The 27,000-nt window shown below is 32.3% G+C and overlaps 1 protein-coding gene and 1 long non-coding RNA gene across 2 annotated transcripts; one reads left to right on the top strand and one right to left on the bottom strand.

Moving 5' to 3' along the window:
- The first annotated feature begins 1,116 nt into the window (after positions 1 to 1,116).
- Positions 1,117 to 8,797, top strand: LOC105325674 (probable U3 small nucleolar RNA-associated protein 11). The gene is made up of 8 exons (XM_020066115.3): positions 1,117 to 1,278; positions 1,588 to 1,649; positions 2,176 to 2,278; positions 2,873 to 2,989; positions 4,241 to 4,334; positions 4,425 to 4,555; positions 5,372 to 5,482; positions 8,585 to 8,797. Exons 1-8 carry the CDS (start codon positions 1,219 to 1,221, stop codon positions 8,669 to 8,671), a joined length of 765 nt encoding a protein of 254 aa, XP_019921674.3. The 5' UTR covers positions 1,117 to 1,218; the 3' UTR covers positions 8,672 to 8,797.
- Positions 8,798 to 13,461: 4,664 nt separating this feature from the next.
- On the bottom strand, positions 13,462 to 14,738 carry LOC105324691 (uncharacterized). The gene is made up of 3 exons (XR_010709723.1): positions 14,672 to 14,738; positions 14,314 to 14,523; positions 13,462 to 13,654 (listed from the first exon to the last, which is right to left on the bottom strand). It is a non-coding gene; the product is annotated as an uncharacterized lncRNA (long non-coding RNA).
- Between the last annotated feature and the right edge of the window lie 12,262 nt (positions 14,739 to 27,000).

Here is a 27,000-nt window from a genome sequence, read left to right as displayed (position 1 = left end):
TAGTACGACAGAACAACTCTTTCGTTGTAGAACTTCTGATGTATTGTTGCTTGAAGTGAATTTGTATACATGTAGGAAAATGACATGCAGGTGTGTCATTATACATGTTATATCGTCTATTATTAACCAATTCACAATCCTAGCTCTGTCTCTATAATTACATGTTTTTATACAATTTTTGATGGCATTAATAAAAGGAGACTACTGAGTGGAATCATTAAAATTCATGGTTGCTCTATTTTTTCGTCGTTGTATTCATGGGTAGCCCTCTTCGCGAATTTACATCCTCGACGAAAACAAATTTACAAACAGTTATATAATAAATTTTTATATATTTTTAACTGAAACTGAAAATCGATGCATCCAAGAAATTACATCACGCGAATAAACAAATAACCCACGACTCTACGTTACATTATAATTCATTAGTTGCAATCGTCGACGTGTCTCGCTACGGAATTAAAGGGGTCGTACAAAATTTGGTTTTTTATACATTGCACTTACATTTCAGCATCTTTATTTTTTTGAAAATGTATGTAATAGCTAGTAAAAAATCTCCAGACATCTAGGGCATTCAGAATTTCAAATACATGTAGCTCTCTTGGAGTTAAATGTTTCGTAGTCAAAAGTTTCACTACATGAGATTGAACCTCCTGTGTTTTACTTTACTTTACAAAGCCTTGCAAACTACATTTTACGTATACGGCAATTCTTATTTTATTTCCAGTAGCCATGATTATATTGTAATTTAATTACATAGTCTATAGTAAAATTATATAAAAAATACCTGAAAGGCAAGAAAATTGGCAAAAGTACATGCTCCCATTGCAGAAAAAAGTATATTTTGAAATATGGGATATCTATTTTCCTTGGAAATATCACATTAGTTAGATGCAAAAATGTTCAGCATGCTCAGAAAAATTCCACTTGCCAAAATTAATGATGTTTGTTTCGTAGAGAGGGTCACTGTTATTTTCCGCTGTAAGGTGTTTTATGAAATAATGCCATCTTATATCAAAGAAGAAAACCATATAGTAATAGCACACTTTTCTTTGAAAAAAATATCATTTACACAGTTATATAAGATACGAATACTTTAGGTACGACTGGATATTTTCTTCACTTCCTGTTTGGTGCATTCGAATTTCCTCTGAGTTTACAGGTTTGACAACACGTGTGACGTGATACACAAAAACAAGTTTATTGGTAATTTTCAAAATGGCATCATTGCGGAAAGCAAGTAAATCCCATGCACGGTCGTACAAGGAACGGAGCCAGGTAATGATTATATTTCTATTGCACATTATAAGCCAGAAATGTACAGATCTATATAAGGTCTATGAAATTTGTTTTTATTTTACAATGTAACATTTGCTTCGAGAAGAAATAGAATGTGAAATGGGCCCCAAGTAAGAAAATTAAAAAATGTCTGATTATAGAACAAATAGACCATACTATAAATATTTTATTTTTATTGTGTGTGTGTTACTAAACAGTATGTACTATTCCATGCTATACATGCACTATACATGTACTTATACATATGTATCTGGTTTTTGTGTATTAAAACGTTTTATTGTTGCTCAGCCGGCCAGCAGAGCCCACTTGGGATTTTTAGAGAAGAAAAAAGATTACAAAGAAAGAGCAGAGTATGTATTATCAGGGACGTATATACTAACACATAGTATATACGTCCCTGGTATTATTTTATATTCATTATAACAAATTTCAATCATTTTGCATTGAGTCTAACATTGACAATGCTTACTTCTGTAGGCATGAATGACATTGTTTATTTTTATATTTAAAATAATTGACATGCTTATTGTTATGGAAGTTCGAACTACAATATATTGTTAATTGTTAAATGTAACTTACTTCCTATGCATGAAACTTAATGTTCAATGATTGCTATGTCCCTCGACCAGTCCTTTGACAAAAGTTATAACTGGTATCAAAAGCCAGGTTCACCAGAAATATTACACTTTATGCTATTAACAAAACTTAATAAGCCAGTTGATCACTGCATCCTTATCTTTGGTTGTGTTTATAATATTAGATAGACATCAACAGACAGTCAAAGAAGCCTTGATATTGTAAAAATGATGAAACATCAACATTTTTATTTTATTAATAATTGTTCAAAATTTATCATTTCTTCATTCATGTTTATAGAGATTTCCAGAGAAAACAGAATACAATTAAAAGGCTAAAAAGGAAGGCTTTAAATCGAAATCCAGATGAATTCTACTTCAACATGGTCAAGACACAGAAGCTTGTAAGCATTACAGAGTAATGACAAGAATGTCATATCGTATAAACAAATGGACAGGCAACTTCTAAATTCATCATGTTGACTTCCGAAGATATTACGCAAATATTTTTTTGTATGCTTTTTATACATGTATATTTAGTATTTTGAAAAGCAATGAGCATGTAGTTTATAGGAGACTGTACGGTCAATAAATTACCCATCCAATCCGTCTTAAAATTTCAATGAATTTTTTTTTTAGCTATTAACTATCAATTATCATGATTATTTGGTAAAAAAAAAATTCCAAATATTTTTAGTGTTAAAATTTCAGTATTTTTCAATATATGTATCTTTATATGGAGATCTTCTTCTGATTTAGAAGGAGATTAAATGACCATCCAACCCTCTTAAACACATGTGTTTTTTTATGTTTTGTAAAAATATTTTTGTAATTATAATAAACATGTTTAAAGGTGTTTGGGAGAGATATTAATTACAGACTTTAAAAAATCCACATGCTTTCTTTTTAATCTTAAAGCAGAAATTTGATACCTTATCTACAAAGTTGCCTATTTTATGTGTACACATGTACAATTAATTATTTACTATCATTTCAAGGATGGTGTTCACCAAGAGAAAGAGGAGGCAGAACCTGTTCACACCGAGGCTGAACTCAAGCTCATGTTCTCCCAGGATCAGAAATATGTCACCATGAAGAGGAACTCAGAACTGAATGTGAGTCACTTTAGCTCTGATCTTCATACTCTACCATCTTTGCTAAAAATCAACTTCTCTTCTTTTTCATAGAGTAGAGGAAAGGATATTAAACCTCTAGCTAGCTAGGATTTTTATTTTTATTTTCAAAAACTGATATATCAAGAAACGTGTCAGATTGACACTTCTTGACTTGACAAGTTTGAATAGCAATTGTTTTAAATTTTTCAAAACAAAAGTGATTGCTTATTAGAGAGACATTTTTTATTGAACAGTAAAAATTTGTAGTGAAGGATAGTGCTTTTGTATATACAAGATCTATTTGAAACTTTATGAAATCGGTGTTTTCCCCAGGCAGTTTTTGCATAGCGGTACCGCCATGCATTGAAGATCCCCCGCCATGCATCACACAGTGCCGCCATGCTTCTTGCTATGCATACTAATTATAAAGCAAAAAATCTTTTCTCAATTATTTCACATCTTTACAGTGATAAGTAGATGTAAAATTGTCGTTATTCCGTTCAATCTTCATAAAAACTCTTGCACCCACAAAGAGCGTCGCTAACTCCGACATCGATCTCAGCGAGGGGACACACGTGGTTAACCGTTAAAGGACTTGACTTATGATTGAGATATTATGAAACTTAGTTTATTAATCGGTAATAAATGCATAAATAGAGGCGTGATTACCTCTTGTTTTAATATAATGCACTTTTTTCGACAACTCCGCCATTATCGAATGTTGTGGATTTTCCAAGATCTAAAAATAGCACAATGTTCACTCAGTGGTGTTAGCTTGAATGCGATATATATAATATATACAGCAACTCTTTCTTTTACAAGTGGTCCTTAGAGGACCAGGATCCTACCCTAATTATAATCATAGACACTGTCACAACAGAGAGCAGTTTTGGGTTTTTTAAATTGTCACCATGGTCTCTATTTTTGCTACATGTAACATTGATATTGTTGAAGTGTTAAGATAGTATTAGAATAGTACAGTAATCAATCCAGTTATTCAAACCGAGATCTTGGACAAAATTTTGAGTGTTATGTGCAAGACCTATGTTATTATACAGGAAGTATTTATTTTAGGAAACTTGATTTATAATACAACAACTTATATTTTAAAAACAGTGTTTTAAGGAAAATTTTGTAATATAATCTAGATATTTTCATACTGTATATCTTGGAATGTAGTCAATTAATCTACAGAATTTACAAGTTATGACATTTTATTTATTGATAATATGTTGAAATTTTTACTTCCAGAAAATCGAAAGACTAAAATCTAGTCTCCATCTTGTGGACAATGACACCGCTCCTCAAAACAAACACATTGTTTTTGTTGACACGGACAAAGAAGGTAATACACAGGATTCATTCAATACAGGGTTGTTCTAACAGTTGCTAGGAGGTTCATGTGTGCAAATCTTGATTTTTGTCTATTTTTTAGTGAAAGAGTTTGACGCAGCAAAACACTTTGGAACTCATCCCTCCCTTGTGAACCGGCGGTTTAATCGGTCCTCATTAGAGAGCCTGAAGAAGTTAGAACTACGGGGCAACCTTAATGAAGAAGATCTAAAAGTAAGTCACTAATGTAAATGTAAACTTAAAGAAGATCATTTTATTAGTAGATCTGTTCAATGGTAAAAATTTCTTTCAATTTTTGATAGCTTAAGAAAAATATCATCATTGAAGTACATACATGTATTGTTTTTTGTACATGTACAGAAAACATGAAAACTTGGTAAACTGAGCATGCTTTTATTTACAGATTTAGTTGTATATGACAAATGTAGAAGGTGAAATGAAAAAAACAACACAATGAACTAATTTGCTTTTTAGTTTTAAAACAACCTCTACAATGAAACACTTTCAGATCTATGCAATCATATATATTCGCTCATGGTAAATAATGAAAAAAAATATATATGTATTTTCTGGCAGCCTTCAATTTCCTTGTGTTTCATCTCATAATTTTTTTCTGAGTTACATGATGATATTATGGCTGAATACTTCGCTTTTCTGACAAGTAAAGTTTATTTAGAAATAATACAAAAAAGATCTCTTTAGGGGACCTTATCTTAGGGGACAATAAACTTGCTTTTGATATCATAGTTAGTAGATATTGGTGTAAATCACTATTGTGGAATCATTAGATTTCGTGGTGGCTCAATTTTCGTGGAATTCGTGGTTACCTCTCATCCACGAATTAACATCCTCCCCGAATTAATAAATTAGGGCTTTAAAGTCATATTCCCTTTTGTAGGTATAAGAAAATACACGAAATTACCTCCCCACGAACCTGTAAAATTTAAGCAATCCACGAAAATTGGCCCCCACGAATTTTAATGATTCCACAGTATTCGTTAATGTATCTGATTTCCAATTTGTTTCCAGAAAGTGTCAAAGGAAAAAGAGCAGCGATACAGGGAACTAGTGAAACGAATACAGAGAGAAAAGGATCTGCATGTTATTCAACAGAAAATGGAAATGAAGAAAAATTTAATGGTAAGTTGGCAATTTATTTGTCAATCTGATGATCAGGATAGTTAGTTTAAGAAGTAAACCACATGTTAAAAAGTTCACCAGGATATGAACTTGGTTGGTCTTTTAGTCAAGTCCTTTAAAACTTGAAGGGCTTCTCAGAAGATTTGATCATATATCAACCAAGTGAACATCTTGGTGATTTTTTTTAACATTGCTGTTTATTACCGGTAATTATATTAATGTTTGAGATGGGCAAATCATTCAGAGTTATTAGCATAACCTGTTTTTATGTTTAAAATAATGCAACCATCAAACAATAAGCACATGCAGTATTATTGTGATATCATTAAAACGTTTACACAAAAAAGAATGATTTGCTATTCTATACAGTGTAGGTTTATGAAAGGAAACATATTTGCAAATGAAAATATTTGATTACGGTTTGTTGGATTTAATTTCTTCTTGTGACTGAAATTGGTTTTTAAAAAAAATTCAACGTATGAATTTAGGTCATTTTTGTAAGTGATTTGGAAATAGAAATGTGACCGTCCAACATTCGTCATTCACTAACTAGTTCATGCAAATTGTGTGTTACCATAACAATAATATTCAAACACATTGCCTCCTCACTACTACACAAAAGGTGATGGTAATATAGAAAGATAATTTTATCTTGTTGTTTAACACCATAAAGGTCCTTCGGCATAGTTCTTTAATTAGAAACTTTCAACTTCATTCTGACAGAGGTAGCATCGCAACAGGGGATTTCCTGCAAAATCTTAAGAATTTTCTGAAGTTAAAAATCAATCAAACTGCAATAAAAATAAGTTATTTTATGTGAGATGAAAGAATACTAGTAATTTATTGATGGAGTAACAGTTTGATTTAAAAATTGTATACCCCTTTTCCTATTTTTTTTTCTATTAGTTCATGCTCTATTTGTTTATTAAATCGTCATATTTTCAGAGTTCCGTAATGATTGAAAATTATTAAATGAGATTATTTATGTGATTTATTATCTATTGCATCACATAATTTTATAAATGACATAATACATGTATACAGAAAGGTCAATAGAGATAAAATCAATGGGCATTCCACAGTGTTTTAAATTTAGACTACATATGTATGTTGTTATCTGACAGATTGATCAGTTATGTCAGTTGGTCGATTATGATAAATGAACACCTAAATGCTTCCAAATCCGAACAACCTACATTCAGGCCATGGCTGTCCCAACATACATTAATCATCGTAAAGTGCCATTGAATCCAAAATGCACGCACATCTGGATGCATGGTTTTGGCTCAGTTTGTGGACAATTTCTTGGAGGGGGTGGGGTGAAGAGACATAGAGTTTGGGAGTTTTTAGCTTGGTTCAGTAATTGTGAACCAAATTTTTGGAATGGTGGTCCCTCACCAATCAAATCCACATTTGATTTGTTTTTACTTTCAATATTTACTCATAATGAAATTATTTTTTTTTTAAGTATTTTTACATGTATTTTCTTCCCTTTGACGAGTTGGTGTTGAATTTGTAATGCATACATGTTTGCAAATAGAATATGAAAATATAAAAGGAAATTATCATTTTTTGTGTTAAAGTAACTTGTTAACTGGTAGTTTCGGAAGTCTTGATGTTAAGTTGGTCTTATTCTTAAGTTTGAACTTAATGAAATATCAGAACGATGTTTCTTGAAATAATTTAGCAAAACTTTCAAATTGTCTACATCCTTTGGCAGTGGCCGAGTTTGTATTGGTCCACAAGATAAATAGTATTAAGGGTGTTATTTACTCAGGGTTTGAGTTCTCAAATTCCGATTGTTATAAAGTTCAATGTAATGAGTAAAATTTGTTCTAAACACAAAAAGTATTTATGAAATGAATTATTATTGACAAAACATTGAATAGTTTTACTTTATTATGAAATTAGGCTCAAACAAAAATTGACTTTGAGTCAAACAGAGAAAATTCGGACTAAATTTTGCAGATTTTGTTTTCTGCTAAAAGTTTTTTGGCAGTAGTCTAATATTAAAAGTTAGGATTTTATATTTAAATGTATGTAATTTTGCATATTTTCCCTTAGTTTTACATCACTTATTCATAAAAATAATCTGATGGCATGAATAATAAAAATATTGAAAAATGCTTAAAAACGATAAAAGACACCATATCTCAAAATTTTGATCATTGACCTCATATAAATTTTATGCCAACAGAATAAGGTCAATTTAAGTAGTTCAATACCATAAATGTTTTTGTATTATCATCATTCAATTTTTTGTAAAATTGAATAAAAAATGGGAAGGGATTTGAAAAATGATAGAGGAAATTCGGACTGAATTATTTTTAAAAATTTATGCTGAAATCTTAATGTTGTGTACTTATTTAGTGCCACTACCATTCATAAAGTGTATCTTATTTTTTAAAGTGTTTAATTATTTGTGATATTTTTTTGATTAAGAAAATCTCAATCGTAGTGTAAAATTTTATGGGATTTTTCTTGATTTTTCAATAAATATTCAATGGCCATTAACTCAAAAAGTAGGTCATTGACCTACTTTTCTGAAAGTGAAAAATAACAATACAAGCAAAGGACTATAACACACAATATATGGTTTTTCATTATCATCAGTGGATTTTTTTTTCATTCTGAGTAAACGTCATCCTTAAGGTTGAATAAGATAATTACAAATTGGCTGATCATTGACCGAAACGACATTTCATTTTAATAAAAGAATTTTATCGACATGTAACTTGATCCATAGCCAAGTGGAGAATGTGTTGGGCTTGTGATCCATACATCCCGGGTTCAAATCCTGCAGGAGCTTTTGTTGTTACTTAGTACTGTATTATATTTATTTAGGTATTCATTTTTTATCTCAAATCTACAAATTTTACGCTTATTTGACACATGTACGGTTTATTTATCACTATATCTTTCATAATCAAATAATTTACTGTTCATCTAAATGACTTTTTCGAGGTGTGTTATTCCATCTTAAAATTCTTTTTGACAAGTAAATCTACAACATGTACAGGTTATAGATGTATACAAGGATTTTGGAAAGAGTTTAGATGTGATTTCGTCTCTGTTGTATATTTATTCCTCTTTCCATTTCAGGATAAGAAGGATAAAAGAACAAAACTACAAGAAGAAACCAAGTCTTCGGCCCCTGTTTACAGGTGGCGCCACAAGAGAAAACGATGAGTGACGCAAAATGGAGAAATTAATAAGGGCAATTAATTTCGTTAAAACTATCACTTGGCAAGTTCATTCGTTTGGTGATGAATACATGTGACAATGAAAGATAAATTATTGAAGTGACCTGTTGAAAGGTTGGACATGTATGTGTAACATTTGTTGTAATGGAGAGGAATAATTTGAAACGTTGATAAATTGATTATGGCAATTTATCATTATGATAGACTTATATGTGTATGTGTATAAATTGTTTGAAATACCATATTGTTTTGATATATTTTTTTTATAGGGCTTGTACTAAAGGTGACATTGTGCATTCAAATGCTATTGCGTGTAGATATAGAAATGATTTTAACAAGGACTCATCTGAACGCACAATAATATATGTACATGCGTAGAAGCACTGTTGAAAAATTTGATTCGGATACGCTTTGTTAAAATTAAATTGTTTTACACACATTTCGTATCTTTTTTCTTGATGGAGGATAGTCTTACATCTATTGCACATTTTCAAACGGATCTTATTGAATAAGATAAATAACTTTACTGTATTTTTCAGTAGATTGTTTGTCTTGATGTATGTGGTTTATTTTAATTTTGTTATTTCATTTTTTGAGTTCACAACAATATGGCCACGTTCGTCCACACTGGGCGAGATTTATTCCTATAGACTCATGTTTTCAAGATGTAAGGAGATGGTAACATTAAATGAAAATGTGCATTTCACCATGTTTTTCTGTTTTATTGAAGATTAGTTAATTCATATATAATAAGTTTTATTGTTGTAAAGATTGGCCTAGTTATTCTTCAGTGAGGCTGTACATGTATGTGGTTAAGCAGCATAACAAAAACTTAGAAATAATAAAACTTAATTAATCAAAACATTTGGAAACAAAACTTCACATGGACCAACGTTAGATTTAATCAAATTCCTTATTATAAGTCATTAAGATGCCAGATGATTCTGAAACCGCTTAGAATCAATTACTGCATCCATAAAAACCAAATATAAAATACACACGAACAAAAAAATATACCTGAAATAAATTATACTCCCTTCTTAAATGAGAGACATTGGTTTCTTAATCACTGGTCAACGATAGTAGCATTACAAAATGTTTGATGAGTGAATCCCAATTGTGTAGATGAAAAGCCACCACCTTTCATACATGCAGTTAATTGGTGTTATCTGTACATGTAGAATTCGAGCTTTCTGGGTAAATGTTCCACCATATGAACAAAAGCCTAAAAATTAAAATAGTGTTAATGCGATGAAAAATTAAAACTTTGTAATTTGAATAACGAAAATAGTCACATGACGTATAAATAAGTATGATTAAGCTTTCATTTACAGTTCATTCAACATGAATCATTTACAGCATAGTTGAAAGTAAACTGTTATTCTTAAGAAAAGATCAAATTTGGGTTGCAACGAACAACTTGTTTGACTTTACAATCATAATGTCTAGGATACTACTACACGCATATTTTTTCACAATTATTACGGTACTCCTTGCAGGGCAAATTACATTAGTTTTGTGTTATATAACATAACCGATATAGTTCAATTGTCCGCTTATAATTTTGTCCTGTTCCAAAGCAGAGTCATCTTGAAATGGAGTGTTTGCTTAAAATTAATTGAAAAAAGGAAAAGGGGTATACAATTTTTAAACAAATGAGTTATTGTAATGCAAATATAATATAATTATGTGAGGCAAAACATTTAGAACATTGCTGCAGATGTTTAAAATTGTAAGACACTCTTTGCTTGGGTATGCCATATGGAGGGAGTTTGTACCAATTGGAAGTCAGTTATTTTTAGCCTTAATTTTCAAAGAAATTTTTGCAAAAGATTTCTGAGCAACTTTTTATTGCAGGTACTTTAAGTTTGGACACACTCTTTGTTAAGCCATACCAATTAAGGTATTCATTTTTGTACCAAGCGGTCGTCGGTTTCCTGGTAAATAACGACGTTGTATATTTTTTTCTTAAATTTTCAAACAAATTTTTGTCAAAGATTTCTCGGCAACTATTCATTGCAGATGTTTGCAATTTAAGAGACACCGTTTACTTAGCCATACCTTATGGTGTGATCTATTTTTGTACCAATCGGACGTCAACTTCCTGTTAAACGAAGACTGTTTATTTCTAGCCTTAATTTTTTAAATAAATTTTCGTCAAAGATTTCTCATCAACTTTTCATTGCAGATATTTGAAATTTAAAGACACTCTTTTTAGCCATACCATATGGTGGGATCTATTTTTGTACAAATCAACTTCCTGTTAAATGACGACTTTGGGGTTTTTTTAAGCGTAAATTTTCAATCAAATTTTCTTCAAAGATTTCTCATCAACTAATTATTGCAGATGTTTGAAATTCTAACACACTCATGTTACAGTGTATTTAGTGGGATCAACTTCCTGATCGGGGTTATTGCTAGTGAGCAATGGCTCACATATATCTTGTTGTATTTAGATTTCCAAATTTGTTTACAGAAAGTGTTAGAGGAAAAAGAACAGCGGTATATAAAACTAGTGAAAAGGATGCAAAAAATATGCAGAGATTGCTTCATGATCCTGGGGTATAATGATCAAGATATTTAGTTTAAGAAATAAAACAGCACATGATTGTTAAATAAAGTTAACTAGGATATAAACTTGGTTGGTCACGTGATCAAATCCTCTAGAACTTGAAGGGCTTCTCAGAATAATTGATCAGGTACCAACCAAGTTCATATCTTGATGAACTTTTTAACGCTGCTGTTTATTACCAGTACTTATATTTATTATAGAGAAAGGCACATCATGCAGAGTTATAAACATGCAATCTTTTCTTTTTTATGTTAAAATGAATGCATTTACAGTCAAACAATGAACGCATGCATTAATCAATTGGGATGACTGCACTTAAGGACATTTAAAAATTGCGACAAAATACAGAATTTTCTCACTAAGCCTATGCTCTATTTGTTTGAATATTGTCTCATTTTTATACTTTTGTAATGATAAAAAATTATTTAATATGTTTATTATGTTATTACCTATGTTTTGTATCACGTGATTATATAAATGACCGTCAGAATTCATACATCCAGAAAGGTCAATTTAGGACAGAAATTAAAACACTTGGGGATCCACAGTGTGTCAAGTTTAGACTATGACGTTATCTGATAAATTGTTCAGTTATGTAAATTGGTCAACTAATTGGTAAAAAAAAAACCCACCTAAATGATTCAAAATCCTAACAACCTAGCTACATTCAGGATATGGCTGCCCAAAAATACGTACATTAATCACCGTAAATGCACCATTGGATCCTGAATGCACGCACATCTGGACGCTTGGCTTTGGCTCAGTTTGTGAACAACTGCTTACGGGGGAGGGGGGGGGGGGTTAAAGAGTCAAGCAGGTTGTGATTTGCTAGTTCGGTTCAGTAATTGTGAACCAGATTTTAAGAATAATGGTCTTTTATCAAATACTTACGCGTCTGATTAATATTTATTTTCACTATTTGCTCATAATGACATTTTCACTATTTGTTCATAATGAATATAACATTTTATTCTTTATCGTAAGTATTTTTAAATGCATCTTTATCCCTTTTGAGTAATTATTGTTGAATTCGTAATACAAAATAATCTTCGTGTAAAGAATTTGAAAATATAAAAAGGAAATATTACTAGTATTGTTTGCCTTCAGGGTAATTTGTTAACTAGTATGCTTGTTGATCCAAATTTTAATTTTGAATTTCATAAAACATCTGAATAATGTTTCTTGCTAAACTTTATCTTAATCCTTTGGCTGTGACAGAGTTTGTTTTGATACACTAAAAAAAGTAATAAAATTCTAACAAACATTAATTTGTATCTACAACATTTACAAGTAATAAATGTATACAAGGATTTGATAACAAGCTTGGATGTAAATTCGTCTTTTTTTTTTGTATATTTGTTCCTCTTTTAATTTCAGGATAAGAAGGATAAAAGAACAAAACTACAAGAAGAAACCAAGTCTTCGGCCCCTGTTTACAGGTGGCGCCACAAGCGAAAACGATGAGTGACGCAAAATTGGAAATTAATAAGGGCATTTAATTTCGTTAAAACTACCCAAATTCATTCATTTCGGAGTCAATTATTGTGACCATGAAAGATAAATTATTGAAGTGAACTATTAGAAGGAATTGACCTGTGTGTGTAACATCTGTCTGTTGTTCAAATGGAGAGGAATGATTTAAAACTTTTTTTTTTTTGGATAAATTTGACTAATGTAAATAATCATTATGAAAGACTTTATACGGGGGCGTTTGCAATTGTTTGAAATATAAGACTGTTTTGATATATTTTCAGGGTGCTTGTACTAAAGGTGACATTGTGCATTCAAATGCCATTACATGTAGATTTATTTAGAAATGATTTTAACAAGTGTTCATCTGAACGCACAATCTTATAATGTATATAAGCACTGTCTAGAAATTTGATTTGGATACGCTGTGTTAAGATTTATTTGTTTTACACACAGTTTGGGGTTGTTGGTTTTTGAGGGGTTTTTGTTGTTGAGTGTGTGTTTTGTTTGTTTTATAAGATTTATTTGTTTTACACACAGTTTGGGGTTGTTGGTTTTTGAGGGGTTTTTGTTGTTGAGTGTGTGTTTTGTTTGTTTTGTTTTTGTTTTGTTTTGTTTTTATATGGAGAATAGTCTTGCATGTATATTTAAACTTGTTGAATGAAATATTTAACTGCATTTGCCTCTGTGTATATAGTTTATTTTTGTTATTTTATTTTTCAAGTTTACTTCTTCCTTGAATGAGAAGCGTAGATTTATTTTTGATTTACTGTTCAACGATAGTAGCATTACAAAACTTTTGGCGCGTGAATCCCATTTGTGTAGATGCAAACCCACCACCTTCCATACAGCTGCAATAATTGGTGTTGTCCGCACAGATAAAATTCGAACCCTCTGGGTAAATTGTTCCACCAGAGGAGCAAAATCCTGAAACAAAATTAAATGCGATGAAAAATAAATGAAAAGTATACATTAATTCATATTTGAAAAACGAAAACAATGATTTTTTATTGGCATGCATTGAACATATGACTAGGCATGACCAAGCTCTTATTTACAATTAATGCAACGTAAACATGAATCAGTTACCTCTTCGTTATTTAGTTTTCTAAACACAATCAAATTTGGGGTTTGCAATTTAGTTGGCGATATAAACACGAATTTATATTAAATAGTGTGGATGATATATACTACTACATGCACATACTGTTTCACAAGATTGCAGTACTCTTTTGCAGGGCAAATTATAGTTTAATGTTATGTAACGTTACCAATAGCGTTCAATTGTCTGCTTGCTCAATCTTTGAGATGATTTATTGAGTAATTCTGCCAGCCATACAACAGAGTCATCTTGAAAAAGCGTATTTGCGTGCTATCAAAAACATTTAGAACCAACAACAATAATTGGTTTGATTGTGTTGGATGTTCGGTGGTCAACACATTAACCTGCCTCAAACATTTAACAGGAAAAATTCTTATCTTTACAATTTGAACATTTTTCTATATAGCTATAAAAAGCTTTTCAATTAAAGGAGATAAATAGTGTCCAAAAATGGCCACAACTATTCAGCCGTCTTACATTATACCTTGACATGATTTGCAGCCATCCATCCAGGTTAGTTGTTCCTCTTCTGGACACGTAAGTTGGGCACATTCCCAGTGTCGGCAGAACATTGTATCCACCCCGTCAACATCCTCCCTCATGCATTCCCTGTTTGTTTTATTTATCTGGTCCCACTGATCTCCTGGGTACTGCTCACACTCAAAGTAGGTGTCAGGAGTTATACTAACTACAACTGTTTAACCACATATCATTTTATTCTCTTCGAATCGATGCTGCACAAGATATTTTAACATATCGGTAAGTACCACAGAAACAGTTACAAATTCTAATTCATTTTGCTTGCAATGTCATTTTTATGCTTGAAACGAAAAGAAAATTACCAGCCAGAGCTGCTGACACTGCAATGATTGACCATGGAGATATAATACGCATCTTGTTTACCTAAAAATATATAAAAAAAATCGGACAATATTGAAATATTATGAATGAAATACGAATATGCAAATGTTAACCAAATAAATCTGTAAGCATTTGTGAAGCACATACAAAACTTGAATGCACATAAACGAAATATACTGAAAATCCAGTTTAATACACCTGCTTTTATAAACCAGTCCATGTCATTAATTAATAATTATAAATATTTGCATTTCCATTGTTCTTTCCCACTGTAAGCCCATACGGAGGAGCTGCAATTATTTCTCTATAATCGCAATTGCTCTGTCAGTATACTATGACGTCATAAAGGTGTAACGTTGTATATACTTTTCCATGACGTTATAGATTTTTAAACCACTATACGATACATCATGTGTTTTTCTCCAACTCAATTAAAATTGACGTATTTACATGTAATATTAAAACATGTTTTTGATAACATTTTAAAGGAATTACTGTTATAACATATCATTGATTCTGTTAACAAATCTATGTGAATTAAAAAGATATATTACAGTCTGAATGTTTACTTTTGATGTAATAGCTAAATGTCAAGGTCTAGGCTAATTCAGGGTATTTGCGAGTGGTAAAATGCAAATATAAGAAATAAACAACGATTATTTAGTGAACATGGCGTTATGAATAGCAACTGCTCTGGTGGCATATTTTCCATGATGCGCTAGCGCGCATCATGGAATATGCCAACAGAGCAGTTGCTATTCATAACGCCATGTTCACTAAATAACGTTGTTTATTTCTTAAATATTTGCATTTCCATTGTTCTTTCCCACTGTAAGCCCATACGGAGGAGCTGCAATTATTTCTCTATAATCGCAATTGCTCTGTCAGTATACTATGACGTCATAAAGGTGTAACGTTGTATATACTTTTCCATGACGTTATAGATTTTTAAACCACTATACGATACATCATGTGTTTTTCTCCAACTCAATTAAAATTGACGTATTTACATGTAATATTAAAACATGTTTTTGATAACATTTTAAAGGAATTACTGTTATAACATATCATTGATTCTGTTAACAAATCTATGTGAATTAAAAAGATATATTACAGTCTGAATGTTTACTTTTGATGTAATAGCTAAATGTCAAGGTCTAGGCTAATTCAGGGTATTTGCGAGTGGTAAAATGCAAATATAAGAAATAAACAACGATTATTTAGTGAACATGGCGTTATGAATAGCAACTGCTCTGCTGGCATATTTTCCATGATGGGCTAGCGCGCATCATGGAATATGCCAACAGAGCAGTTGCTATTCATAACGCCATGTTCACTAAATAACGTTGTTTATTTCTTAATTATTGTTATTTTAAGAGATACTTACAATTATTGGGCAATCCTTTTAAATAACGTTGTTTATTTCTTAATTATTGTTATTTTAAGAGATACTTACAATTATTGGGCAATCCTTTTACCGAGGTATAATTCTTTATGATTTATTCTATCTATTTATTTGCAAGGTCTTATAGTACAAATGATGACTCGAACATCAAGTGAATTTCAGCATGGTCAATTAACTGTCGTCATTTAAGAAATAAACAACGTTATTTAGTGAACATGGCGTTATGAATAGCAACTGCTCTGTTGGCATATTCCATGATGCGCGCTAGCGCATCATGGAAAATATGCCACCAGAGCAGTTGCTATTCATAACGCCATGTTCACTAAATAATCGTTGTTTATTTCTTATATTTGCATTTTACCACTCGCAAATACCCTGAATTAGCCTAGACCTTGACATTTAGCTATTACATCAAAAGTAAACATTCAGACTGTAATATATCTTTTTAATTCACATAGATTTGTTAACAGAATCAATGATAAAATGCCATGTTCACTAAATAACGTTGTTTATTTCTTAATTATTGTTATTTTAAGAGATACTTACAATTATTGGGCAATCCTTTTACCGAGGTATAATTCTTTATGATTTATTCTATCTATTTATTTGCAAGGTCTTATAGTACAAATGATGACTCGAACATCAAGTGAATTTCAGCATGGTCAATTAACTGTCGTCATTGTCGAATGGCCTTTTTTTTTCCAAAGTACTGTACTCTGGTATGATCATGAGGAAACATTGGGTAAATTGTATTGGGACCGCGTGTTAAGGATCGGGGCTGCTTTCTACAGTTTCTTGATATGGAATATATAAGTAAGAATTTTGAAATCACGTAAGAATTTTGAAATCACGTAAGAATTTTGAAATCACGTAATAAAATAGCAAATTAACTCAAATATATGTTCTTTTTTTCAAAAGATCATAAACAAATATGTGTAGGTTATTAAAACCTTACTATTGAATAACGTGGACTTTTTCAGGCTTATATACTTTTAGTTAAAAGTGAATTAGACAATAGACAATTAAAAAACTGTGTAGTAATGTTTGATGATACACCAACACGTCATTCCTTAATATGACTCTAGAGGAGGTTAAAAACGCAATTTTTCTATCAAAGCAAAACAAAGCAGTAGGCACAGATGAAATACCGAGTGAAATGTTACGAAATGATATATGCATCGATCTACTGTTTAGTGTTATGAAATGTTTTTTTTCAAAGAAGGTCAAGTTCCCGACGGAATGGTGTCGAACAATAATAAACCCCAGAAAAGGACTAAAGAGACCCAATGAGTTTCACGGGAATAGCACTTATTTTTGTACCATATAATATATATTCTGATATACTAAATCAACAACTTATTTATGGACTGGCTCGGAGTCCATTCCTTACTAGTGGAAGAAAAAAATGGATTTCGAAAAAAGAAAGACTGCCTATATCACCTTTATTGACTAAACAGTATTATAAGAAACAGAAAATGTCAGCAAAAAGATACTTATGTATGTTTTATAGATATGAAAAAGCATCCCATTGTGTAAATCGTGATTTATTATGGTATAGCCTTATGCAAGTTCGAATCCATGGAAAATTTATAACAGCTGAGAAATCGATCTTCTACCAAACACATTGTTCTATCAAGATAAACGATAATATACAGATATTTTTCCTTTGTCACAAGGTGTTAAACAAAGATGCAAAATCTCACGAACATTGTTAGCAATATATATTAATGATCTCGCCAATGATATAAACTTTCTCAGTTTTGGAATACAACTAAACAACAGCCATGTATCATTATTGGTCTACGCAGACGATATTGCTTTGATATTTTGACATCTCATTTAGTGTGTCGGAGTTCATCAAGTCGGCAAGCAGAGCTCTATCCGCTCTTTACAGTAAATACATTTTATATGGCGGTATGTTATAAAGTGTTTGTGTGAAATTGTACAAATGCCTTGTGGAACCTGTCATTGTAGACATATATTACGGAGCAGTGATCGGGGGAAGTGAAGGTCACAGGAAAATCCAATCTGTGCAAAATAAGGTAACAAGTGGCAGGCACGTAACAGCTGTTGTAATGAACAGTGACACTGTAACAACTTCATAATTTGATTAATTTTACAATTAATTGCGTAATGTTGCATACTTAACTGTAGTTTGAGGATACATGTATCTAAATGATGTCAGGTTGCTTGTTGTATAATAGCCCTTTTGAAAAACTCATTTTGAATTTGATAAGTATTTGTTCAGAAATTGATCTTAGTAAACATACCTACTGTTAAATTTTATTCAAAAGTAACGTTGAACAATTTGGAACAATAATAAATTCTTATTTCCTATAATAGGAAAACATTTGTCAATAGCATTTCGATCGTGTTGATAGTTATTTTGACTTACAACAAACAATACAGTTACTTTTAAAGGAAATATGTTTTCAATTATTGCTTAAATTAGATTGAACTACTTTAACGTAGGCCCCATATTATACGTTTTGAAGAAATACATAGAGAAATAAAAAAAAATATATAAATATTTGTGTAATATTTTTCCATTGTAAGTTTTGTTAATTCGTCAAGTACAAAAGGAGTTACAACTAGAGCAAAGCTCGTTGCAGAGAAACGAGTGGGTCTTCCGTTAATGTCGGAAGTAAAGCTGGAAGTTCCAGAAAGTAGCAGAGCCTTAAACCGATAACAAGAGTAACTAAAATGAAGATATTAAAAAAATCGAATTATTCCTGGTACAACTTAACAAAATACGAATGATTTTAAGTACGACTTAACAAAAACCTTTCCGATTTCAAGAACGACTTAACAAAAAAATCTGAATGTGTTCAAGTACGACTTAAAAATTATTTTTGGTACGAGTTAATTTAACTATTAACTTTATGCTATTTTTTAAACCAAAAATGTGGAATCGAAATTTCCGGAAAAATCCATTTTTAAACCCCAATATCTGTAATGCGTCATCAAATTACAGCTCTACAAAACACATATACGTTTTTTATTTGATCAAAAAATGCAAATTTTCGAAAAATTTGATTTACTTCCGATTTCGACCGGAAGTGACGGATTTTCATTTCCAGCCTTATTACAGAGGCAAAATGATCAATATATAAGCTCGAAAAATTTCAATTTTCTATCTTCAAGCGTTTTTTAAAAAAGCCGCGGACAAAATTACTTTTTGAAATTTTTCAAAATAATGTAACGTAAAAACGGAAGTGACGTTACTATAGAAACTTTAACATCTTTGAGGCATTATAATTGCACATTATCTCTGAAAGTTTCAGAAAAATCAGTTAAAAACTTTTTGAGTTATGAAGCCGAAAAGGAGTCAGAAAAAAAAAAGAAAAAGTATAATAATAGAAAGAAACCGAAGAATAACAAGAGGGTCTTTCGTTGAAAACGGAAGACCCTAAAAAGTGAAAAAGAAACAATAGAATAATTGAAGGGTCTTCCGCTGAAGACGAAAGACCCTAATAATAACAATAAGAAAAGTGAAAAAGAAACAATAGATTAATAGAAGGGTCTTCCGTCTTCAGCGGATAATAAACGGGTAACCGCATAAATTACGGGTTTTGTAAGCTGTTGTAAAATTCCAATTTTTTACAGGGCCGATCAATATGGTGTATTTTATTTTTTATTTTTTTTATTTATTATTTTTTTTGAGAGAGAGAATAAAATTATGAAAAGAAATAAATATATGGTAATGTTTTAACATATGGTGTAAAAATTCAATGAAAGTAAAGACAAGATGTAACGGTCAATTTTTTTAGGGTCGGAGAGAAAGTGTTTTCTACATGTACCATTCAAATCAGACAAATAAACATACACTAAGAGAATTATTAACATAGAAAAAAGCTAGAAGCGATAACCGTAAAACACCAATTGTTTTAAATCGGGTCGATTAATTTAAGCATTGAATGATTATGCATTTAACAGGTTATATGTATACAAATCAGTTATAGATAAATGAAATCGTTTTCAAAATTGTCCTTTGGTTAGAATTTTTTTGTGTTAAAAATTAATGTTTCACTTTCAGCAACAATAAATGACTATGTTTTTTAGAGCCATGTATACTTTTTTCTTATTATAGGTTGTAAGGGACACCTCTATTTTGTGACGTACTATTTATCGAATTAAATTTAAAAAAATTAAGTGTAGTTTTATCAATAGTTTCTTTCCCACAACCATCATCTAAAAGCGAAGCGAAGTGGGTTAGAGGTTACTCTACGAATCTTAAAGTCATGAGATTGAATCACACTAGGGGTTTTAAGATTTTAACCTTTTCAATTTTTGTTTTAAAACGAAACTTACATTTTGCTTAATTATTGTGAAATTTGAAAATTCTTAACCGGTGAAAGTATTTCAATCATAACGTATACGTACTTTAATCCACATTAATATCCACACCTGTCCCATACCCAGAAATGTTTTCCGGGGGGGGGGGGGGGGGGTCTGACGGTTATTTGGGTTTGGCATGAGGTTTGAGGCATATTTTTGGTACTTTTCGGTGTAAATTTATCAAGTTTACACCTAAAAGAAAAACAATGTTATGTAGAAAGACTTTGATTTTTTTAATGATTAAAATCAGGAATTTTTGTGTCCCTTCAAACCGTTTTTGACCTTTGTTTATCAAAAGCTTTATACGCTTGCGCATACTCATCTACTTCCTTTTTCCGCTGTATCAGAAATCAAAAGGACGCAGACGAATTTTCTGACAAATAATATCAGTTGAAATCATTGGGAACTCTGTCAAAAAACGTAAGTTGATTCCAAATATTTTCATATTTAACGTACTTTTCATTGTAAATAGTCATTAATATACGGTTTATTCGATTATATATATATATATATATATATATATATATATATATATATATATATATATATATATATATATATATATATATATATATATATATATATATATATATAAATCAGCCATGTGACAATTTTCACGCACCATTATTTAATCGTTCATTACGATTTATAACATATCAAGAACCTACAACAAGAAATCTAATTTTGTAAATTCTTCTTTCGAGATGCTAAGAGCTCGTCGAAAGTCAAAATCCCCCTACGCACGCCCGGCTGGGAGGGCCACCGCTGCAGTTAGAACAGTCAGTTCCCCCCAACACTTGCCCAGCGACAAGACGGACGCTAAGCAATATCGTTGAGGACGTCAGTCAGTCGGACCCAGGGCCATCTAATCAAACAATTGCCAATGCACGCCCGTCTGGGAGGGCCGCCGCTGCAGTTAGAACAGTCAATCCCCCAACACTGGCCCAGCAACAAGGCGGATGCTAAGCGATATCGTTGAGGACGTCAGTCAGTCGGACCCAGGGCCATCTAATCAAACAATTGCCAATGCACGCCCGTCTGGGAGGGCCGCCGCTGCAGTTAGGACAGTCAGTTCCCCCCAACACTTGCCCAGCGACAAGACGGACGCTAAGCAATATCGTTGAATCTGGTGAGGACGTCAGACAGTTGGATCCAGGGTCATCTAATCAATCAGTTGCCAGTTTTGAACACCATTGCAGCGGAAGTGCAACATCCTGCAGTCGCAGAACAACAAGGTGCATCTGTTTTTGAGGAAATTACAACTAGTTCTTTAATTAGCGTAGCAAATGATTTGGGGGCAAACATACTATTGTCTACTAAAGAAAAAATTTGGTCAAATGATTACATAGATTTGGCAAAACTGTTTCATACAGATCCATCGGTTGAGAATCAACACCAATTGGTGTTTGAGGATGGTCAAATAAAAGTAAAACCTAAATCAAAAAAAAAAAGAAAATAACAAATATCTCAGAATGGACTGATGCATTTTTAATATTTTCAGCAATTTATTTGAAAAAATACCCAGATCAAACCCAAGCAATGCTCAAGTCTTTAAGTTCATTCGTTTGGGGGCTTCTAGAATTCAGCATATGGGCCCGGTGGAAAGACTATGATATTCAGTTTCGCCTTCGGCGAGCTACAAACCCACTCTTAGGTTGGAGTAACATTGATGCGGAACTTTGGTTATAATATATGAGTTACAGTCCTCTCCATCCCCACACTTCCTCTACAGATCTTTAAAAAAAACTTGGCCTATAATTACGAAGCCGGGGCCTTATGCAAAATGCTATGACTTCAACTTAAAAGCCAGCTGCACAAGGACAAATTGTCATTATTTACATCTGTTCTTTAAATGTGGTCAGGGTCACCCATCTGTAAACTGCTGGCAAGGCCAATCGAAACAATTTTCCAAGGTCCCTTCTGAAAATGAATATTTCCAATGCCTTTAGGTTATTACCTGTTAGACCTCAGGATTTTAGTCTGTTGGGATTTAAGTTCATGGGCGATTTCTACATTTGTATTCATTACTTAGATGATTTTTTGTTTGCTGGCACACATGGTTCAACAAATTGTCAGTACTTAATGGACCAATTTCAAGATTTATGTCAATTGCTGGGTGTTCCATTATCAAAAGAAAAAACAGATGGGCCATCTACATGTCTTAGTTTTTTTGGGACTAGGCATAGATACAGTTAAACAATCAATTTTTGTCCCTTCCGACAAGGTGGTAGAACTTCAAGAACATATTATGGAACTTCAAGATAAGAAAACAATTACACTTAAGCAACTTCAATCTCTGGCTGGTTCTCTAGCTTTTATCACTAAGGCATTGCCAGCTGGAAGGGCGTTTTCATGTCGTTTGTATGGTCTCATGTCTGGTGCATCTAAGCCCCATCATCTTATTAGGTTGTCTAGGGGAATTAAATATGATTTGCAGATGTGGCTAACTTTCTTGAAAGAATTTAACGGTACAACAACATTTCCTTCATTGAAATGGTAATCAGATCAATGTTTACATTTTTATTCGGATAGTTCAGCATCTCATGGTTGTGGCATAATTTTTAAGACAGCATGGGCATTTTACGAATGGCCTGAAAGTTGGAAAAAATCATTAGTCACTGATATTACATTGTTAGAACTTGTCCAAGTTGTTTTAGGCATAGAAATTTGGGCTGAAGCATTACAGAGTCGGAAGCTGTTATTGCTCATTGACAATTTGTCATTAGTTCATGTTCTCAACAATAAGACATCAAAGAATGAAAATGTGATGTCACTAGTAAGATATCTCATTTTGATTTGCTTGCAGTTTAATATTCAGGTTAGAGCTGAACATGTACCTGGTTCAAAAAATCAAATTGCTGACTCCATTTCTCGTTTTCAGTGGAAGAAGTTTCAAAACCTTGCGCCTTGGGCAGATCCTTGTCCTTGTCAAGTTCCTACTAAATTTTACCAACTTTTGTTGACCATGTCGAAAAGTTAGTTCAATCAAGCTTATCAACTAATACCACAAATGCATATGAAAAAGCAGTTCAAGCTTTTCAGTTGTTTCGGGCACAATTTAGTTTGCAGCATAATTGGCCACCTACAGTTGATCAGTTGATAAATATTTTGGCATATCTTTTTGCAAAAAAATTTAAGGTATTCTACTGCCAAGTCACATTTGGCAGGCCTGAGTTTTTTCTTGCAGTTGCATGGGTATCATAATACAGTTAAGGCCTTTATTGTTCAAAAAATGTTGACAGGTTTTAGACGGCAAAATCCTACACAAGATATCAGAAGTCCCATTACAAGCTCAATGTTGGGTAAAATATTGAGCGCTTTACCTAATTTGACAAAATCGTTGTATGAAAGTCACTTGTTCGGTGCTGCTTTTTCCCTAGCATTTTTTGGTATGTTCAGAGTTGGGGAGATAACACTGACTCGGCACAGTTCTGTTGAGAAAATACTGCAGTTATCAGATACATACATTGATTCAGATACAATTCACTTGTTTTTAAGATATTCCAAGACTGATCAGTTTGGTAGTGGTACAACTATTACCATCACGAAATCCCCAGAATCAAATGTATGCTTTCAGTTTCTTAACTCTTACTTGCAGTGTAGGCCTAGCCAATTAGGCACACTTTTTGTCATATTAATGCCAAACCCTTAACATCATTTCAATTTTCTAGCATTTTACAAAAGTGCCTGAACTTTTTACAAGTTGATACAAAAACATTCAAATCACATTCTTTTAGAATAGGTGCTGCAACTCATTTGTATATGGCAGGTATACCTGAAAGTCAAATACAGAATATGGGAAGATGGCAATCTAATTCATACAAACGTTATCTTAGACCAGAATTAGTTTAATTAGGACAACAAATTGTGACAGAGGGTTACAATATTTACAATGTACAGTGTTCCTTATCTAAGTTTCAGAATACATTTGGATTGTTGGGTCTTCCATAGTAAAGAGGGCCAGAGAACATTTCTCCCAAGATCCTGAATTTAATACAAACTTAAGAACAGACATGAGTATCATTTGGAAAGGTGTTTCAGGCCTGTGGTGGTGTCACCTCTTGTCGTCTATCCAAGAATTGCAAGTTAAGTACCCAGTGCCGAAACTTTTAGTCATTCAATGTGGGGGAAATGACATAGCAGATATTTCATTGTCAGGTCTACAAAAGTTCATGAAACGGACCTTAAGAGAATTTTTTGAAATCTTCCCTACTACACGCATTGTATGGTCCCAAATTTTATCTAGGTCTTGTTGGAGGTATGCTATCTCAAACATCTCTGCAGAAATTTCGAGAAAACCCATTAACAGCTCAATTGCTATATTTGTGCTTAATCATGGTGGGGCATCGATTAAATATCTAGACATTTAAGCCTTTCACCCCACCTTAATTTTGCCGGATGGGGTGCATCTTACAAATTTAGGCAATTTTCATTATTTAATAACATTACAGAATGCTTTAAAACAGTTCATTTAAAATGGTTCAAACAAATTCCCTAGTTTATAACTCTATAAATATATCATTTTCACAACTTGGTTAGGCTTCTGTAATTGGTAATTTTTGTTTACTTGAGGCATAGTATCATGGATAAATTTGCTTTGTGGATTGGCATGGTCATTGAATTTGTTGCAAATTGGGCATTTTTATTGTGCAAGTGTGTACACACCAAGTCGCCAGACCTCTGATTTGGAGGACATTGTTAGAGTTTATCTGAATCTGTCAGTTGCTATTATTTGATAATATATACCCAGTAGTTGTCTAGTTGGAATTTTTTAAAAAGAGTGGACAGGTTGTCGATTTAGAGTAAAGCGAATAAATTTAGTAGAGTTGGAAAAAAATTGGTTAGTCACATAGTTATTGAGTTGGTATTTCTCATTATGCTAGGATATTCTGAGTTGGCAAGTATCCAATTTAAAGACAATTTTCAATTTTGATTTTGCCGATTTGGCAAGTCTCCGATTTGGAGGCAACGTTAGTATTTTGCCGTTTTGGCAGGTCTCCGATTTGGGGGCAATAATTATTATTTTTTTGTTTGTTGCCGATTTGGCAGGTCTCCGATTTGGAGGCAATTTTCACTTTGCCGATTTGACAGGTCTCCGATTTGGAGGCAATTTCAGTATTATGCCGATTTGGCAGGTCTCCGATTTGGAAGCAATTTTTTATTTTGCCGATTTGGCATGTCTCCGATTTGGAGGCAAATTTGAAAATTTCTTCAGGAATGGCATATTACATGTTAAGAAAGTGAAATTTACCCCATTCCTGTCAAAATGCGGCCGCTCAGTTGGCGGTAGGATTTCTAGGAAATCCATTTGGCACAATTTTGACAGTAGAACATTTGCGGTCGGATACTCTTATTTCCAGGTCCGACTGCACTTATACATGTATAAACCTTTTGTGCTATTTTACCATAAACACTTGTTTTCTTAATCAAAATATTGTTATCTTATAAAAGTCATGACATTTCTGCCACCCATGTGTAAAGTGCTCTATTTTGGTTAATTTTTGGATAAAGTGGAGCACATAGATGCTAAACCTGTTTCCTTTTAAAATGCTCATGTTCAATTTTTAAAACTAATATTAATTCTAATTAATCCCTTAATGTGGCATCTCTGTGTTTTGCTTTAAGCAATAGTCTTTTCGTAATAATCAAGTTTATCCCTAAAAGATAAACAATGTTATGTAGAAAGACTTTGATTTTTTTTATGATTAAAATCCGGAATTTTAGTGTCCCTTCAAACCGTTTTTGACCTTTATTTATCAAAAGCTTTATACGCTTGCGCATACTCATCTACTTCCTTTTTCCGCTGTATCAGAAATCAAAACCCACCCTTCCCTACCCCAAATTTTGAATTTTAACTAATTTCAACCATGTTTGTTTCAAATGCTCTGTTTTTGCTTGTGTCTTTTTATGTTTCAGAAATATGCAAAAAAAAGCCATCGTCATGACTCAATTCAGAACAAGCCTGGTTATGAGGAATTGATGTGTAGCACAATTTTGACAGTAAAACATTTGCGGTCGGATACTGTTATTTCCAGGTCCGACTGCACTTTTATAAACCCTTTGTGCTATTTGACCATAAACACTTGTTTACTGAATCAAAATATTGTTATCTAATAAAAGTCATGACATTTCTGCCACCCATGTGTTAAGTGCTCTATTTTGGTTAATTTTTGGATAAAGTGGAGCACATAGATGCTAAACCTGTTTCCTTTTAAAATGCTCATGTTCAATTTTTAAAACTGATATTAATTCTAATTAATCCCTTAATGTGGCATCTCTGTGTTTTGCTTTAAGCAATAGTCTTTTCGTAATAACAGAAATGTGAATTTTGCAGGGGGTGGGGGGGGGGGGTACGGGCCTTTCTGATTCCCCCTTCTCTAGATCCTCACATGAGATTTATGCACGTAGTCATGAAAAAACACAACATTTTTTAACAAGACATAGTTTAATGGTTATATGTGATAAATCTAACTGATAATCATAAACAGCAATCATTATGTGAAGTGTAAACGGAAATCTGAGTAAAATAATTTTTTGAAAAGAGATTTTGGAACTCATTTTTAGAAT

The sequence above is a fragment of the Magallana gigas genome, chromosome 9 (assembly GCF_963853765.1).
Source record: "Magallana gigas chromosome 9, xbMagGiga1.1, whole genome shotgun sequence".
Lineage (NCBI taxonomy): Eukaryota > Metazoa > Mollusca > Bivalvia > Ostreida > Ostreidae > Magallana > Magallana gigas.
The sequence above is the reverse complement of the archived record's forward strand: the minus strand, read 5'-3'. Positions and strand labels throughout refer to the sequence as shown.

Excerpts from the sequence above, each read along its gene's own strand:
- LOC105325674 (XM_020066115.3), top strand. The coding sequence starts at position 1,219 with ATGGCATCATTGCGGAAAGCAAGTAAATCCCATGCACGGTCGTACAAG. Across the intron at positions 1,279-1,587 it reads CGTACAAGGAACGGAGCCAG|CCGGCCAGCAGAGCCCACTT; the intron begins GTAATGATTATA and ends ATTGTTGCTCAG. Across the intron at positions 4,335-4,424 it reads TGTTGACACGGACAAAGAAG|TGAAAGAGTTTGACGCAGCA; the intron begins GTAATACACAGG and ends TCTATTTTTTAG.